We start from the raw sequence: 19,373 nt of genomic DNA, 5'->3' as shown, positions 1-19,373 counted from the left end.
AAAAAGGAGTAACTAATACTCTTTAGAAATAGAAAACTCAGTGACAGGAGCAGCTTAACTGAGATTAAAAAGAAAAAAGAATAATCATGCTGATCTCTTAAGGCACCAGGCTACGAGGCAGCTCTATTCAGGATTTTTCATCTATGTTTTGCTTACTCTCATGAGGAAAAAAAGCCTAAAAAATGGCAAACTGTGTTTCCTTTTCTGCCTTGCACACCTATGGTTTAAGTAAAGCTCAAGGCAGAATTTGCACTGTAACTTCCCCGTGCTCTTTACAGGAGCAGCAGCTTTCACTCCCAGGCTGCAATAACAGCACTGCAGCTGTGGTGTTTGCACTGCAGAGCTCAGCCAGTGATCACTGCCACAAAGTGAATGCTCTGCATTTACAAACACACAGCAGCTTGTCCTCTTATTGACAAGTCCAGCAAACCCCTTCTTTTAGGAAAATGAAATGTACAGCCCCATTTTACTATAGGGAGGGCACTGATTAAACTATAATGCAATACAGACAGCACCAACAAACCACTGAGAAAGGAATTCAGTAAGACACAAACCACTCAATTGTAAGTCAGCTTCAAAAAATCCTCATATTCTAGAAGGCTTAAAATTAAAGTTGGTAGGACAACAAGGACAGCCTTGTTGCCAATAGTCTATAAATTAATTTTACGTAAATGAATGAAAAGGGATTATTGTTAGTTGATTAAATACTGTCTTCCTTTTTCTTCATATCATTTAAGTTTCATACATTTAGCATTTAAAAAGAAAGCATGAATTCTTCTTACCTTCCCAATAAAATCATATAATTAAGAATTTATTTTAGTACAAATTAGATCTCTTGGTCTCTAGAAAAGCAAGGTTCCTACTAATGCCAGTGGGAAAGTTTGCTGTCATTGTATCAGTTAAATTAGCTTTCCAATAATCAGTAACATTAACCAAAATTCTTGGTATAAAATGGCAGAAAGAAAGGAAAAAAAAAACCCCACAAATGTTAAGAGTGTGCTGCCACTCAGGTAACTTTAGGGCTCCTCAATGGTTTTCTCCCACATCAATTGCTAAAAGCAATAAACAAACTTGCTTGGCAATGTGGTATCAGATCCTCAACAGGGAGCAGCCGTTTTCAAAGGATTTTTTAGGTGCTACTGTCAATAAATGTATGGCCAGCAGCACACTGAGAACCATTACTGGAACTGGCAGAGCCATCTCAGTTATTTCAAAGCAAGTACAAGTATGGAATAAAGCTCATGATGCAGTATTGAATGCAAACAATATCAACAAAGCAACATAGCTGGAGAAAAACCTGTGTTTATTTTGTAATGCTTCATTAAGAACATCTAAACAGTGTATCAATCAATATACCTACACAACTGACCTTCATCTCCACACGCACATTTTCCTCCCTTTCCAAAAGCTATGCTACTTTTACTGCATATTTTATGACATTTTTGATCACAAACACATTTTCTAGTTTTTTGAAGCTCCACTTCTAAATAAAATGAAGTATTTAGAAGGAAGGCCCTACACTAAAACAGACCATGAGAGTCAAGATCTACAAATAAATTGCAATTCAAAACACACAAACCCCCCCAAAACCACTGTGATGATGAGGCTCAGCCTGGCCTCACTCAGCACTTCCCAGCCCCACCAATCCCTGAGGAGGGGCCCTGTGCTCACAACTGCTGTGCTACAGCAATGAAGGAGTTAAAACAGAGCCCCTGCTCTGTGTTACTGTGGACATGAAGGAGTCTCTCAGGGTACCACACTTTCCTCCCTCAGCGTTCTGGGGAGCTGTGGGGCAAACAGCAGCACAGGGACACAAGAGGAGGGAGCTGCACAGGAGAAGGGAGCCCTACAGGCATGGGGCAAGGGCAGCACAGCATCTCTGCACCCCGGGAAAGAATTCACAAGGGACAGGCTTCCACTCCACCACAAACTGGGAAAATCAAGGATTAGAAAACAAAGATTAATAATTTACAGCTCACTTACAAAGGCTTTCTTTGTTAGGGCTCTATTCAAAACCATCCACATCCATGAGTAGTCCTGGCTGAACTGTACAAACAACATGCAAGTGCTTCATATGTTCATGAGTGCATTCATGGGGAAGTGCTGGGAAGCTGCAGGGCCAAATGCCCTGTGCTAAATCACAACCACAATCACGCCTGCTCACATCAAGTGCTTGCATGAGTCTACCAAAAGCAAAAAAAATTAAAGATTTAATCCCATTTAGACAGATGCACATTAACTCGAAAAAGGTGAAAAAGAGAACATTTCTTTCAATCCAGGTAACAGCTAAGTTAATTATCTTACTTTTAAAAATACAAGTTAACTGGTTTGTGTTGGATGCTCTGATACCAAAAGTAAGGTCTACCTATCAAAAAAACAGGAGCAAAAAGGGAGTAAAAAACAAGAAGAAACTTTCAACCCGTACTCAAAGCAATTTTAATTGGTATTTACTGAAGGAACACGCTCCAAGGTGATGATGTTTATTTGAAAAAAAACCACAACAAATATGAGAAGTCCTTTCTGGACAGCATCCTTTCCAACTTGTACTGTACCATTCTTCCTTCTTTCCCCATAAAATTCCACTGCAGTGCAACTCCATCCATTGACTTGCTCATATCTCAGTTCAAAGGGGAAAAAATAATAAAATTTAATTTCATCCAGCTAAATATTTTGGCAGATATTCTGCACTAAAAATATACACCATAATTTAGAATAAATGTTCCAAATCAGTTCAATCCTTGCTCTCTCCAAGCATCATCATGAAATTTAGAACTTGTATTCCTAAACCTTGTTAACACATGTATGACCTTGATCAAAAAACTGTATTTTTAGTTTCTTCAAGCTGCAAAACTAAAACTGCATCATAAAAAGGGCAACAGCAGGTCTGCCAAGCCAACTTAATGTTTTAAAGTTGTTTTTTTACAAGACTATGCTTTGTACATCTGGAAAAGAAAAATTAAGAGGGTGCTCAATCAGCTATTTGCAGCCTTGATGGAAATAAAACTTGGATGTTCCCAGTATGATGTTTATAAACAGCCCCAAAGTTGTGGATACTGAGTCACGTCTGCCTTTGGCTTGCCCTCGGCTGAGGGGATGTTACAGGGGTGAGCAGGCACTGTGAGCACTGTGCTGGCACCCCTATCACTGCTGCAGTGTTTATGCACAAGCACAGCACAGCACAGACTGCAGGCAGCCACAACAGCACTCAGCACTGCACATGGCACAAGGGATTTCTCCCAGGCTCTTCCCTATTTCTCCTCTCCCTTTCTTTCTTTCTCCTTGCTTTGTTTTGTTGTTGTTTTGGGTTTCTTTAATCTCCATCAGGGCAACAAACCCCTGCAGGCCTGGCTCCCCAGAACCCCAGGAAAGACCATGGACTGTGCCTCACCAGCTGCCTCCTGATCCTGGGGAGGTCTCCTCACTTTCCTCACTGCTGCCTGCAGTGTCCTGGAGGTTTCCCTGACATCACAACATGAGCCCATGTGCAACTGCCCCATTCTCCTGAGCTCTGTGGTAATAACGACCTTGGAAAGGACTGCAAGCACTTCCCTGTCCTCAGGAAGAGGTGCACTGCACTGCCCAAATTCAGCCACAACACCAGTAAGTGGCTAAAAAGGATGATGTTAAGTGAAGCAGGGTGTACAATGTGACTTTAGAAATGCAGGCAAATTAATTTTTAAGTATGAATCCCTTCTGTATAGATTTTCCATTACAAGGGATAAAATTAAAGAAGTGTCTGCTTAACTGGGAGAAGAACATAATATAAACCCTAAGGAAAACTAAGTATATTCCTTCCCTTGTATCCATTACTGTGAGCTTACAAAGCTTGCTTTCTTTAATGAGCACTTGCCTGCTAGAAGTGATGAATATTTCAGATGCTCTTTCAAAATAAACATAGAGAACCTAATACAGTATTTATGGCAGAGATGAATTTCCTAAACGAGCTGCCCAATAACCAGAAAGGAGCATTAAGACATGAGTATAGAAAAGTATAAATAGTACACAAAAGGTACAGTGTAATAGTGTGCATCACTTTTAGTCCTGTTTTTTCTGTCCAACCCATTTGCAACTGGAAAGCACTGCTTATTTTCCCCTGTAGAGAATTTGTGAATGGCCTGGTCCTCAGCAGCACAGTTAGAACATGAACCCTCTAAGTAAATAAACGTGCATCTATCAAAACTTAGGAGAGTCAGGAAAAAACCCAAAGCTCCACGTATTATTGGAAGAAAGTACTACAAATCCTCCTTTAAGGAGCCTAAGAATACTACTTGAAGAAAATACAAATTAAAAAGGACACATCCTGTTTGAATTTTGAAAATGTCAGTGGTCAGATGCCCTCAGCCACTACCAATCATAAAATCAAACATTGAAGTCATAATTCAACAGAGAGGACAACACCCCTTTACATGGTGTCCCAGCAACAGCAGAAAGCAGGTTAGAGCCATGGAACACAATGCCACATTTCTAAAAATGCCCTAGGAAAGAAGTCTGCAAAGTATGCAGCTTTTTTGAAGTTTCCTGCGGCTGACAGAGCTGCAGTGGAACTTAGATACCCAACCTCCCTTCTCCCATCCAAAACCAAAGGCAACCCCAATGCAGCATTGCATGAGATGCCTTCAGAGCTACTGTGCCTTCCTGGGTGGATGCAATGAGACAAACTCTTAGGAAGTACACCCCAGCACTACAAAACAAATACAAATACTAGAAAACACAAAGCCAGTACCTAAAACCAAAGGGGAAATATCATAGAATCAGTTCAGCAAAGAGAAAGTCAAACCATAAACCAGCCCAGGTCCAACGACTGACGTGGATATTACACACACAGAACCAGACAAGCCTTTCCATTCAAGAGTCAAGGGTGGGAAAAAACTCTTCAGAAGGTTTTTTGGAAAGGACAGGAATGACAGACTCCTATTCCATAGCAACCTGCTGGGCCATCACATCACAAACAGTGGCAAAATGCACTCAAGAGGAAAATCTCAAGACCAACCATGAGCCACGACTGCAGACAGACACCCATCTGTCTGTGACCAAAAAACCACATTTTCCACTCTTTGCCAGAACAGGCATCACACCAATTACACATTAGAAACGGACTCCTTTACAAACACTCCTTATTTTGCATGCTACTGTCAACAGCACAAAAGACAGAATGAGCAAACACTTCAAGTTATAGCTACACCCATGTGGTATATTACAAAGAGCAACAGTATTAAAATGAATAATTAAAATCATACCCAGAACAACAAAAATACAAATATTTCAATGGCTTATTTTAATGCAGAAAAAGCCCACTAACATTTGCCAGTGTTGTAAAACCACAATTAGTTTGCACAACTACTCCACATGAAAAGACAGACACCATTCAGGGTTGGACAGGTTATCTGCTCCTTATTTAATCTTAACTTTGGTTTGTCTTACCAAAGTTTCTGTAACTGTAACAATGACAACACAACTGTTAATAAATTGGGATGTTTTCAAGTAAAATGACACTACAGACCAGTCAGCACTTAAAAATACTATATCCAATAACTTCTAAAATTTTAGTGTACTGAAACAATACTAAACTATCTTATTACATTTAGCTAGAATAGTTCAACAAAGTAAGTTTAACAACATACTTTTTGTTTGCATTTTCACTAGCTTCATCTTATCCATACCATCCATCCATCTTGCCCCATTCATCCTCCAACTTGTTTGCAACAACAAAATTAATGACTTATTTCTATTCAAAACATTCTAAAGATTAACTGAGAGAAGCAATATCAATATACTACCTGTTACTTAAAAAAAACAAACCCAAACAACCCCAAACATTAGCCATGAGTGCAGCAAGTCTATATTTTGGTATAAAAACTAAGATATTTGCATTTGAAAGACCAATCTTTTGTTATCATGAAAGATAGCCATTTTAAAAGTGTGGAAGGAATATGTTACCACTGAAACTGAAGGTTGTTGTAAGTTTACAGGATTTTCAGTTTCAGCTGAGGTATTCTAAAGTTTAAAGAAAGGGAGGATATCAAAACTTTAGTAAAGTAGGTATAAAAATTCCACTTTTGTTAACTTGGCTCGCAGTTCAACGTTGACTTCCCCCATGAAATTTCAGCTGCCATAAAACCTGTATGCTAAAAACATTTAACTGTTACGTTTGAAAGTATGTAACTAGGAGCAGAAGAAATTAAAGGGAACGTTCAAGCAAGGGAAAGCAAACTTTTGGTCTGCAGACTTGAGCAGGGAGGCTCAAATATGTCTACAACATGCTGGAGAGAAAGAGGAAAGAAAGGACATGTTCTGTGCTTTTAAAATTAGCTAATCTGCTTAATAGCTGGAAAGCGCCGCTACCCAGCGTTTAACCCTTTGCCTTCCTGGGCCGTATGACAAGAAAATGCTGCTCAAAACGGGAGGGGATAAATATCAAAGCAATCATCGGTTACCTTTAAAACTCTTTGCTTCCTCCTCTGAGGCCTTTTGTTTTCTGTTAGGACCTAAAAAAACATCAAATTGCAGAATATAAGTTGTGGTCACAAAGGCAGGCAGCCACCTCCGATTTTTATTATGGAACAGCGATATTTCTGCAGTACCCCGAGTGCTTTACACGCGGCCCTTCCACGGGCCGGCGGCGGCTCCCGGCGGCCCGTCCGCCGCCCCCGCGGCGCCCCTCACATGGCGGGCGCCCCGCGTTCCCCCTCACGGCGGCGGCGCCCCTGCCCCGCCATCTTTGCTTCCTGCCGCAGCGGCGGCCGCGCGCGGCCCCGCGGGAGCGCGCAGCGCCGCGCAGCGCCCCCCGGCGGCCGCACGCCCGCCCGCCCGAACAAAGGGGCTCCGCAAAGGCCGCCGCAAAGGCCGGCACGGACCCGCCGCGCCCCGGGCGCGGCCCAGGCGCTGCGGGCCGCCTGCCACGGGCACCGGGGCCGGGGTCGATGGGCTCGGCTGGGGCCGCGAGGAGAACGGGGTCAGACGAGGACATGTGCCCCGCGCACCCGCACGCGTGCGCACACCGCCGCGCACCGGGCGGCGCAGCCCCGACCCAACCCTGAGCGGCACCGGGCGTGCAGCACCGGGCACCGGGCGGCACAGTCCCGGCCCTCTCCTGAGGGACACCGGGCGGGCAGCACCGGGCACCACAGCCCCAACCCTCTCCTGAGCGTCACCGGGCGGCACAGCCCCGGGCACCGGGCGGCGCAGCCTCGACCCTCCTCTGAGGGGCACCCGGCGTGCAGCACCGGTCACCACAGCCCCGGCCCTCTCCTGAGCGGTACCGGGCGTGCAGTACCGGGCACCGGGCGGCACAGTCCCGGCCCTCTCCTGAGCGGTACCGGGCGTGCAGTACCGGCCCTCTCCTGAGCGGCACCGGGCGTGCAGCGCCGGGCACCACAGCCCCGGCCCTCTCCTGAGCGGCACTGGGCGGCACAGCCCCGGCCCTCTCCTGAGCGGCACCGGGCGTGCAGCGCCGGGCACCGGGCGGCGCAGCCCCTGAGGGGCACCGGGCGTGCAGCACCGGTCACCACAGCAAGGGGCCTCTCCTGAGGGGAACCGGGCGGCACAGCCCCGGCCCTCTCCTGAGCGGCACCGGGCGTGCAGCGCCGGGCACCGGCGGCCGGATCGCCCTGCAAAGAGTGAAATCGCCGCTCCCCGGTGCAGGCCGCAGCACAGGGCCTGCCTTCACCTGCTCTCCCCAGCCGAGCGGCCGCGGCGGCAGCAGCCCCTCCAAAATGCCAGCCCGGGGCCGGGAGCCCAGCGCCCGCCGCACTCCGCGGGCCCGGTCCAACAGACTCCTGTGGCTTCACCTACTCCTACAGCACTGTGAAAAATGCGAATTTTATGACTGGCTTTTTGCAAATATTCAAATTAATATTATATGTGTTGTGTTAGAAAGTAATGCTGTATTAATTCTCTAAGTAGTGTGTTAAATATAGTTTTGGGTTATAAAAAAATGTTAAAATAGAAACTATGCTATGTAAGATCTTTTTTTAAAGAAAGGACTTGCAGCGAAACAGCAGCCACGGGACACCTAAATCTTTCCAAGAAAAATAATTTATTGCTCTCTTATCAGAAGAAACCAACTTCTTCCCGCCTTGAAGGCACTGTTAGGAATCAGAGGAAGAAGCTGACATGACCAGACAGAATCCTGTATTTTAATTGAATTTATGCATAATGTATGAAGTGTATGAATATGCAACAGGTTATTGTTTTTAAGGGTTAATCCTCTGTTAATGTGGGTCCTTTTTAGGGCCTGTGCTGCCCAGAAAAGGTACCCAGATGTCCGTAACTCTTTGTCCTAATTCAAATTGTCCAAATTATTATTACTCCAATTGTATTACTATTTTTATAACCATTTTATTACTATTAAACTTTTAAAACTTTAAACACAAGTGATTGGCGTTTTTCAGAAGCACCCAACAGAACAAATTCCTGCACATGGACTGCCATGGGAACTGGCCACCATATAAACATCAAGTGCAATTGTTTCCCCACATCTCCACCTGCTCCACACATTGGAGGGGCCACACTGAGCCCTCATTCCCTAACCAGGGACATCAAACCAACCACAGCAGATCTCACACTGCAGGCACCCAAGCACTCCCTGAATTCCCAACAATTCACAGTTGACATCTAAACCAGAATGTTGGCCATGAATTTATGCTCTAAAGATAAAAACCAGTAAGAACACCTTCACATCAGCTACAAACTGCAATCTGCTTTCTTATCTAATGCTACACTGTAATGTAATTACTGTCCACTTATTGGTCCAAATCAGTTAAACAGCAGAAATGCTCAGACGTGGACACACAGCTCATTCCCCAGTGTAGCAATCAAATCAGAGAAAGCTGTCGCCCATTTTTTGTTGTCTGATGCTACCTTGTATCTAAGCTCTTCATTTGTTGCATCGGAATGATGTATTAAATAGGATTTAGGATAAGGCAAAATTAAAATACTGATTTATATTCTTTCCCCCAAATAGCCCATATCTGCAAGGGTCATTTTTGCACATTAAGAATGAGAGAGTGGAAGTCACACACACTTAGTGATCTGATTCTTCTTGGTAGTTTGGCTACTTAGATGCTTTTCAATACAGGGGGAAAAGGAACTATTTTGTTTGTTTAGAAACCTAAGACCCCATATTGTGATTTAGTCCCCAGACTGGTACATGCACTGGACAGCAGTTTCAGGTTTCCTTGTAACCTCATGTTAGAGCTCCTCAGACACAAGGAAGGAAAGAAACCTCTTCAAATAATTTCCCCATAAAAGCTTTAAGAACCTACACAGAAAATAAGGAGCAGTGAAGAGGCAATTTGTTAAATACAGCCTCTGAAAATAACTAGAGCACAAACTAATCCATCTCACTGTAATTTAGCCTGCATTATGGTCCACACCCAGGAACACAGAATGGCAAAGTGCTGTGAGCTGTAATTATTATACACTCCCACAGAGTATGAGTGTCAGTGAAAAATACAAGCAAACTGCACAACTCCAACTCCCTGCCCTGCATCCGTGGGGCAGGGAAGGCTGCATGCAGCCCTGCTCATCACACACATTCCCAAACTCCTCTAGCTGTGTGCTATCCCCTTACAAAACTCTCAAGTATCCTACTCAGGAGTGTTTTTATGTGCACCCATTTTAAAATTCAACTGGCTTAAATATTTCTGGAGTCTATTGTAAAATAAATACCACTAAGTCTAAATTTCTTGATTATAGCTGGGCCTGGCTAGAACACAAGAATTCCATTTTCCCTTTTTTTTTTTTTTTTTCAGATTTCAGCTCTTGATTTTGTTCCAAAGCAGAGCAAAACTTTCAAAATTCAAGAGGAGACAGATGGGATGTGGGAGACCAAAGTTCAAGCCCCTGGTCTGCATCAGGCAAAAATCCCTTACCACCAACACATTGTAATAATTCTCATCCCTTTTTAAGTTTTAAACAGAAATTGCATTTCTCAAGCCTCGAGAAACTTCCCCCAAAAAATAGTTGCATTAAAACAGATAGTAGCTGTGAAAAGTTCCTGTTCATTCAGCATTTTCCATTCAAGGAATGGCTACTGGAAAGCTCCCAACCAACTTGAATTGCAGCATCCTTTTTCAATATGTCGGGGTTTGTCGGCAGCGTGTTAAAAACCCACAGACAAGCAGGCCCTTATTGTTATTTAATATTTCATGCTACTCAGATTACAGCAATTAAATAAGATGTCTTGAGACACCTTGGGCAACCCAAGTGAACTCACTGACCTCATTTTTTTGGCCAGTCTGTTGACTACAGCTCCCCCTAAATCTAACTATTTAGTTCTAATAAGAATTAAAGCTCTCCCCAGCAGGTGGTTTCAACCCAAGAGGGCTCCCTGCCTAGGCAGGACCCTAAAATGTGGGCACCTTGCCTTGACAAGCCCTGCAAAATGATGCCTCAGGGTTTAGCTTTTATATTTCTCATATTCTGTGCTGGTTTAGTGTAGTTCTGGGTTTCATATTATGGGATGGTGAGCTCTCTTCACAGAGCAGGAGGCAAAACAATTCCTGCTCCAGCTGGGGACCAAGGACAAATGATCCAAATCTCAGGCCCAAGGGCATAAACACCGTGGGCTGGAGAGAGAAAAACAAGGATGGGACTGCATGGGCTAAAGCTGGAATGGGACAATGAACTGCAATTTGCAAATGGAGCAGAACTTATAAAAGTGAGAGACCCCGTGACTTGTTGTGCATTTTGTGGCCATTTTGGGTTGTGCTGCCCAAGGTGGATCTGAGGCCTTTAATAAATTCCTACTTTATTCTTTAGCTCCATCTAGTTTCTGTTCTAGGCCAGCCTTCTGAAGGCATCAAAAAGCAGCCCTGGAGATGAGGGCTCCCCACACTGCCAGCTCAGCAGCAGCCCTGTGAGTTCAGGGCCCTTTGGGAGCTGGGGGGTCACAAATCCCCACAAGTGCAGCCCAGAACTGCAGCTCCCAGCCTGACACCCCTGTGGGCAGGGCAGCAGCTCCCCCAGGACAGCACCAGTGAGCAGGGGCCCATCAGCAGCAGCTCCAGGCTCTGTCTGCAGCATCTGCCCGGCCAAAACAGGAATCCTTTGGCCATGGAAAAAAGAAAATAAACCATGAGCCACCTTTCCTGTCCACATGCTACTTTTGAAGCCTACAAAATCCTCACCCCACACTGCAACTCATGAAGGCAGCCCTGACAGTATGCAATGCAATGGCACACCTTTAATTCTTGGAATTAAATCTGCTTTTTGGAACAAAATAGCTGTAAAATAGCCCTCAGTAACTGCAATACTGTTTCAGCAAACAGCAGTCTTTAAAGAGAAGACAAAAATGTGGCAGCATCATAATCCTGTGTGGGTAAGCATCTCAAGCTCTTCACTGTGAAGTATTCCTGCATTATTCATTCTGAGAGGGACAGTAACCCAAGATAAAGCCTTTTTCCTCTTCTTATGAAAGCTTCCTTACATTTTATTTACTGGGCTGCCTTTCAAAAAATTCAATAAGCAAGAAAATGCTTTCCCTTATATATTTTAGGATTCTTCTTTACCAGCTCCAAACCAAACAGGCACAGTGTGAATTCCTCAGAAGAGGGACTTTATATGCAACAATATTGCTCCACACAGGGGCTGGGAACTACAGCCCACAGTGCCTTATATCCAGACTTTCATGATGTCACATCCCTGCAAAACCCATTACATTCAGGAAGGTACAATATCACTTAATGTTTAAAATGGTATTTTTCAAGTCCAATATAGCTTTCAAATCTTTATCTGGATTATGTGTGAATTAATGGAAATAACAGTACCCTAACTATTGCCAGTTCCAAACATGCAGCTGATATCCTCCAAGGGCTGAGTGCTGGTGCACACGTGGCCATGGGTGCTGGAATATGCACTTCAGTTTACACTCATGGCTTCCACCAGCCAGGCCTTACTCCTTGTAACTGTAAATCCACCTCAGTTCTTAAAGAAAACCAACACTTTTTCTTTCCTAAGCAGCAGGTATGGACTGCCAACCCCCACAGTGGCTATACAGCCATTTAATGCGCACAGCTCTCACTGACTTCACTGGGACTTTTGCATTTTTTAGTTGGAATGGGGAGAGAAAATTCCTTTAAGGCAAAACACCAACATTTCAACTATGCTCCTGCTCTATCCCCCTACACCCTCCTCCCAGTGAATCACCTCTGAAAAATGCTTACATTCCACCAACATGAGAGCAAGAAGCATGACTCTTCTGAACAAGGAACACACTGAAGCCAATCTCATTTCTTTTCATTATTTATGTTCACTTTCCATACCATGGACAGAGACCTACAGTTTTGGGTTTTCCTCAGCTGTTTCTATTTGAAACACATTACTGCCACAGAAGTCCCAGTACTACAGTCTGGGAAAACAATGGAATCCCCTGCAATCTTATCTAAAGGATAGCTGCTAAACTGAGTGACAGCATTCCCCATCCCCCAACACCTTCCCCATCTCAACACCTTGAAAGAGCTGATAGAACATGGTAGAAATACTTTCTCATTTCCTCAGAGCACAGTTTCTAGAGATTGAAAATGAAGCAAGGCCTCTTTCTAGGAATATCTGAAAAGACACCAGGTTTCATTCAAATACAATTTTATAAGAAAATACCTGACATGTTCTTATATGTCAGGAATACTTCATTTCCTCCATGCAGCACCCTGAAATTTTATACAAAATTTAACAAGAAATGAAGGAGGCTTCTGGTGCAGCTCTGAATGTATCATACAGAATGTGGCCACTCTAATGAAATAAAAGCACACCAAAATAAAAGCTGCCAAAGAATGAAAACAAGGAATCTCTCATAAAGAAAGTAAAAGCAGTGCCCAGAGAGGACAAAGGTGAAGAGGCAAAGCTAATCTGCAAGGAGTAGGTCAGGCTGAGCAACAAGAAAAGCAGTATGTTCAGCCTGGAAAACAAAGCTTGAGAGAAAAGCTGGAGTGCTTCCTTTCAGTGACCCTGCCAAAACCCCTTCTAAAACATGGCTTTTAGATCACTTCCTACCTCAGCTCCACAACCCCTCTCCCATGAACTTCTCTTCAATCCCACCGACTCAATATACAAAAGGACAATGTCACTATTCTTTTGCTGTAAAAGGTCTGGATAAGTCTCTACCACCTTTATTGTTTTAATATCCATCTTAAGTCCCATTACAGCTGTCCCTCTCCCCACTTATTTTTTAAGAGCATTAAGGAGCAGCTGAAACAGAAAGAGGTTTTTGAATGAATTCTGAGCCAAACTGTTTAAGCCTAGTTCCCTAAACATCATACCTTAAAATATACTCCCCCCACAAAGGGGAATATACCTTATCCCCCCCTCACTGCTCCAGGACTCTGCTTTGTGCTTGCCTTCCTGAAAACCAGAATGAACTTCTCTGCCAAGCCTGGTAAGCACAGGACAGAGCAGTGCAAGCAGGAGCTCTCCTGAGACCTCTGCAGCTGACAGGAATTCTACCTGCTCTAAGAACACAGCATTTCCATGGAACTGCTCTGGAGAAAGGTTTTGCAGGTGCATTATCCCCAGCGTGAACTGCTCCTCTCAGAGCACACGCTGGTGGGCAGAGACTGGAACTTCAGTTTCCCACATTCCAAGGCAGGTGTGATTTAATGACCAAGACAGCCTCTCCCCTCTGTGCTTCAGGTACTATTGGATCCCATGAAGAGAACACTCCCAGCAGGACCAGCACTGCAGAGTCTCACTGCAGCTCACAGGTCAGGGAATTCAGCTGGGATGTGGGAAATCTACCTTCAACTCCCTACTTACCTGATTTAAAGCCTGATCTTGAAACTGAAATCCCTCAGAAGGTCAGTGCTGTTATCACATGGGCATACACACTGTCTTTTCCCCTCCTCTTTGTTCCAAAAGTTATGACCTGGGTTACAAAAGGCTGATGGGCCAGAAAAATGAGTAAGAAACACAGAAAAAGAAAGGATGTATGGGGAATGTGGTAAAAGACAAAGGGAGAGAGAAAAGAGAAGTGAAATGAGAGAAACAGAAGAATAGACAATTAGAAAGGCAGAGAGATGCGAAAGGGGAAAATGCAACTTGGTCCTGAAGTTTATAAATTGATTTCCACCAAATCTGTCATCACAAGCAAATTACTTTAACTGAACCAAAGAGCAGAAAACATGCCTTCCTTAGCTTTTAGCCTTCAGTTTTCTGAAATACCAACACTCTCCCTTGTAATTCACAGTCTCCTAAGACTATCCTCAATCTCCCTCCTCCCCACACCCTGTGCCTAAATCTTCCTCATTTCTTTATGCACGCCAATGAATCCATTCTTTTGGCCAACATAGCAACATCTGGGACACAGAGTTAAAGCCATATTTACCTTTGATTTTGCACATTTATATAACAGGAACAAGACTAACTCCAGCTCACTCTAACCTACAGTTCTGTAGATGACAAGAGGAAGTTACTGTGCAACCTGTTAGCACCAACAGTAACCCTGAACTCTCTGAAGCTGTAATGTGGCCAGCAATTCCCTTTGCAGAATTTTAAGATGCACCTCAAGCCTCAAAAGAGTGACTTAATTTGCAAGTTCTTTGCCTTACCTCCAAAGGTAGCGTGACTGGCGGCGGTGGCTTTTTCAGTTCCTCACATTTTCTCTTTTTGCATATCCGGTGGCTGGTTTTGCGCTTCCTGCAGCAGCTGCACTCCTCACAGTTTGTTTTCCGCAGACAGGGCTCACACACTCCACAACGCCTTCGTTTCTTTTTCTCCAGCATAGGGAGCAGAGATGAATATGGAAGAGGGTAATCACCAGCTGGATTTTTAAGAGAGTATGGCCCTGAGGCCTCAACTGCTTCAGTGCTGTTGCTCACGTTGTTGTCCTGAACCAAATTCAAGCTTACTCCGACACTTCCCAGCTGTGATGAATAATCATTATGCTGCAGTCTTGAGTCAGCTGGCAAATCTGCATTTATGGCTTTTTCTGAGGCAAGAGCAGAGATTTCCATGCTTGAAGGCAACTCTGAAACAAAACCTCCAGAGAATTGTCCAGAGCTTTCAGCAGAGATTTTATCAACTGTGCTTTTTCCTAAATCTGAAGGTAAAGTGGGGACATACCCTGAATTCAAAATTAATGTCTCTGCATCAATACATTTAACAAGCTGTTCAATGTCCTCTACTTCAATATTGTTTAAAGAGGTATTGGAGACTGGTTCACATACTCTAAATATGTTCTTTGTGTCAAATTCTGAATTCTCTTTTGTAAAGCTCAAATCTGAATTTGAATCAAGTTCTCTGTGAATGGGTACAAAATCCACAACCAGTTTCATGGGGTATTCTGCAAGTGAGCTTGCACCTTCAAAATGTAAAAGCAAATTTGATTCAGAGGCAGCTACAGAACTGGAATTTGAACCAATGTCTTTATTCTCAGATTCCAAACCCCAGCCTGCCTTCAAGCAGGAATCTGCCAGTGACCTTGCATCTTCTAATAAATGTTCTTGTGAGTTAAACTCAGAGGTAACTAGAGATGCAGAATCCAAGTCTTGTTCTTCCCTAGGTAGCACCATGTCCAACCCTGCTCCAATGTGGAATTTGGCAAGTGTGACTGACTCTATCAGTACTGCTGAGCTGAGGCCTGAGGTATCAACAGAGCTGGAGTCAGGTTCTGTACTGTTAGGCACCACATTGAAGGGAGCCTCTGCATGCACCTTCGAGTTTGATTCAGAGGCAATTCCAGAGTCAGAAGGAGAAGATGGAAGCACCAGTGCAGCATCTTCAACAAATGCTTCAGCCAAACTACTTGTACCAAGATCACTGAGTATCTGCTCACAAGGCAGGTCTCCAAGCTTAGATTTCACCTCTGAAGCTTCTGTACCATCATCAGTTAGGTGACTGTTTGGAATGGAGTCATCTGTTTCGGATATTTCTGCCTCCTCGTGCTGGCTGGCACATGGGATAACAGAATCCTCCTCACCTGCACCACACAGCCAGCCTTCCACAGGCAGAGCAGCTAACTCACCTTCAGCTACATCTTCTTTCAAAGCTGTTTCATCATTTTTCTCTTCTACTTCTGCCAGGGCTTCTTGTCCATGTTCTTCCTTTGTTTCTAGCCTTTTTTGTGCTGCAGCTTTCCTGGGCTTTGCAGTTCCTGGAGTTTGGGCCAAGCTTCTGGAGAAGGGTCGGTTCCGGAGAGCCATTGTGAAGCCATTGATGCTGAAAGAATCCTGGCTGTGGAAGAGGATATTGTCACCTTTCTCCAAACTCACCCAAGATGCTCCAGACAAGGTTACACTGCTCCTGAGAAGTCTACCTGAAGAGCTCATGATTGGTTTCTTTTCTTGCTGTTTTTTCTTAACATCTTTTTCTTGCACTGGCTTTTTACTTTTTCCAGAACTAACAGCTTTTGTGGAAGCCTTTGTGGTTTTCTTTCTCACTTGGCTAGATTTCTTTTTGCTCTGGTTAGTTTTCCTTTTGCCTAACTCTTCTTTTTTGGCTGATCTGGAAGGCCTGGCATGGTGAGCCATGTCTGCAGAGCAGGAGCAATGTTAAGAGAAGAGATGGAAAAAAATCATGAGCTCTTGAGAGACCTCTTCAGTAGAAAACTGCATACTCCCATTGCTGCTTTCTCTGCTCATACAATGCCAACTCTGAAACAGAAAAAGATACAAAACAGCATTAATATACTTCTAATTTAAAAAGGTGCACATATATTCAGCTGACCATTTTTAATATTTAAAAATACAGAGCTAGAATCAGAAATAGCAGTATTGGGCGTTATGTTCAACTAGCACAAATGCTTTTAAAATATTAGTATACTACAAAATAAAAAGCTTGCCTAAAGGCCTGTAACACAAACAAAAAAGCAAACTGAACTCAAATGACCAGGCAACATCACATATTTACTATTTTATGTCAGTACTAAAAAGTTTGAGTTTTCTCAATTTTATGAACAGTTCATTAACCAATATGCTTCCCCTGAGTAAGGAGAAGTTAGTATTTATCAGTGTAAGGACATTCAGGAACAAAAGAACAAAGCTGAGTTTATTTTTTGCGCATATTCAATATATCATCACAGGGCATCTATCATTCTTTCACCACCCACTGGCAGCCCACCATGGTATATTTCCATATAAAATGGGATAAGTAACTAAAGAGATCAATCTGTGATTTTTATAAGGAACTGGACTAGGGAAGAATGATCTTTCCCAGTGTTACCTTCCAGAATACCTTCACAGCACAATGTATTACATAATGTGCCTATATCATGTTTTATGCAAGGCAGATGTCTCTGCTTCATCACTAAGACTTAATTTACCTTCAAAAAACCACCACGCATCTGTCCCAAGCTTTTGTCCCCAGTCACAACTGCAATGCACAGGTCCCCCAACTCCCCAAACAAACTGAACCATCTCAAAAGATACAACAAATTTCTCATGCTCCAAAACAATTTCCTTCAAGGTGGGTTTTTTTAAAGTAAAGAAATTCTCACAAGTACATTTTTTAAGCACATGGAGCTATTTAAGTACCTATAGAAGGCTTTAAAAACTTTATTTTGCTCTATGAATATATCACATGGGTAGACAAGGGCCCTTAAAATGGGAATAGGCAGAGCCAGAGTGTCCAGCAGGACACCTTCCCCTCACCATCATTCCTTAAGCCTCCTCCAGGCCTTCTACACCTCTCATTGATGGGAAGAGGCCAAGAAGAGGAAGAACAAGAAGTATGGGGATGATGTCTAAAATCCTGACCTCAAATTGAAGTAAAAGTAAGGGCATTTGGCTCCTGAAGGAAACAGAAAAGGAAAGAAGAGAGCAACCAGTTCCTGACAAGGTTCCTGATATCACCACTCCACTCCTGTGACCTCAATCCCCACCTTGAAGCCAACAGGGTGATCTCAGGGAGGCTGCACTTCCCCACAGCCTGCTCTGAGCTCTGCTGAAGGTGGGGAGAGTTTTGCCACTGCAGCCCCAAGAGCAGTGCCCCCAGCACAGCCAGCTCCCATGGCCTGTGTGGGCACCAGCTCGCTGGCCCCAAAGCAGCACGCGGGCAGCTGTTTGTCACAGCCCTGGCCAGGCTGCCCAGAGGCCACAGCACCCACCAGGGCCAGCAGGAACTCCCCAAACTCCTTCTCAGTAGCTTATTTAAAGCATTTTGTAGCCTGTCTCTTATTTATTCAGCTGTGGCAAGCCAACTGATCCTCTGTACTAGAACATACAGACCAAGTAATCTTATCTGACCACGATGGGATAATCTTGTATCACATCTTCATATTGCACATCAGATGAACGTGATTCCTCAGACAGCAGGCTTCTTCACACACACCAACACCACTTAGAGCCAGCAGTGCTGCACAAGACAAGGCTAAAGACACTTCTCAAAAAGCAAACAGTGCCCACCAAACACACAGGGAACGAGCTGAATCAATAGCTGAATCCCTCCTCCACAGCAACACCTCCAACCTGCAGGGACTAAGCAGACACCACGTGCAGCTGTTTATAGTCGTGGGTGAAGCTTCAAAGGTCGTACAAAACACCTGAACAGCTCCCACAGAAGCTCTCTATAAAAGCTGGGTCAGACAGAGAAACACTAAAACAAACACAAGGCTGAAAGGAAGGTAACCCGAGGGCTCTCCTCCCCCTGCCCTTCTCCGGAGGCACATGGGGGAAGGGGACATGGCCATTAGGAGTCACTCCATGAATCAAAAAGGGCATCACATCAGCAGGCCCATGAAATGGTTGTTGGCAGCCTGCAAAAAGCCTCCCCAGTTTCTTGGGGTTCTGAGAGACTGGGATCCTCATTCCAAAGGATGGCCTGGAGGGCTGCAAAACCAGCTGGAAGCAAGCAGCAGGCACATCTGCAGCCACAGCAGAGGAGCTACATAACAGTGGCAGGAGAAGAAATGTGAGCTACTTTCAGAGCCAGGAGACCAAGGAAGAAAGCAAGCCATCAACAAAGGCCAGGCAACACAGCCATGTGTGAATCAGGAGGGGGACTGAAGTGATGAAGTCTTTTCTCTTTATCAGCTCTAAAGCAGAAGCAGAATGACCAGAGAATACAGGAGGTCTGCAGTGGAAACAGTGAGTGGATTTTTGAGAATACTGAATGTGAATGATGCTTTGCTCATATTGTTTGCTTACACAAGTAGCTGTTATTGTGGAAGTTCAGGAAGCATGACCATCAAAATTATCAATCAGAAGCTTAATTTCTAAGAATTTGGTAACTTTTAAAATCATTACTACAACTACATTATAATGTCTTTATGTGCATTTGGACAGGGATAGGACATGGGGGAATAGCTTCAAGGTGAAGGAGGGAAAGTTCACATCAGATACTAGAAAGAAGTTGTTCCCTGTGAGGGAGGTGAGGCCTTGGCACAGGGTCTGCCCCTTCCCTGCAAGTGTCCCAGTCCAGGCTGGATGGGGCTTGCAGCAACCTGG

General features: G+C 44.1%; 1 protein-coding gene across 1 annotated transcript in view; it reads right to left on the bottom strand.

Annotated features, from left to right (window-relative positions):
- TET1 (tet methylcytosine dioxygenase 1) overlaps positions 1-16,460 on the bottom strand; it is a 59,743-nt gene extending 43,283 nt beyond the window's left edge. Inside the window, exons 1-2 of the mRNA XM_066554588.1 lie at positions 14,541-16,460; positions 6,435-6,485 (exon numbers count right to left, since the gene is read on the bottom strand). Coding sequence (XP_066410685.1) covers positions 6,435-6,485; positions 14,541-16,460 — 1,971 coding nt within the window. The remainder of the gene's footprint in view (positions 1-6,434; positions 6,486-14,540) is intronic.
- Positions 16,461-19,373: the final 2,913 nt, after the last annotated feature.

The sequence above is a fragment of the Molothrus aeneus genome, chromosome 8 (assembly GCF_037042795.1).
Source record: "Molothrus aeneus isolate 106 chromosome 8, BPBGC_Maene_1.0, whole genome shotgun sequence".
NCBI classification, from domain to species: domain Eukaryota; kingdom Metazoa; phylum Chordata; class Aves; order Passeriformes; family Icteridae; genus Molothrus; species Molothrus aeneus.
This window is presented reverse-complemented; position numbering and strand designations above follow the sequence as displayed.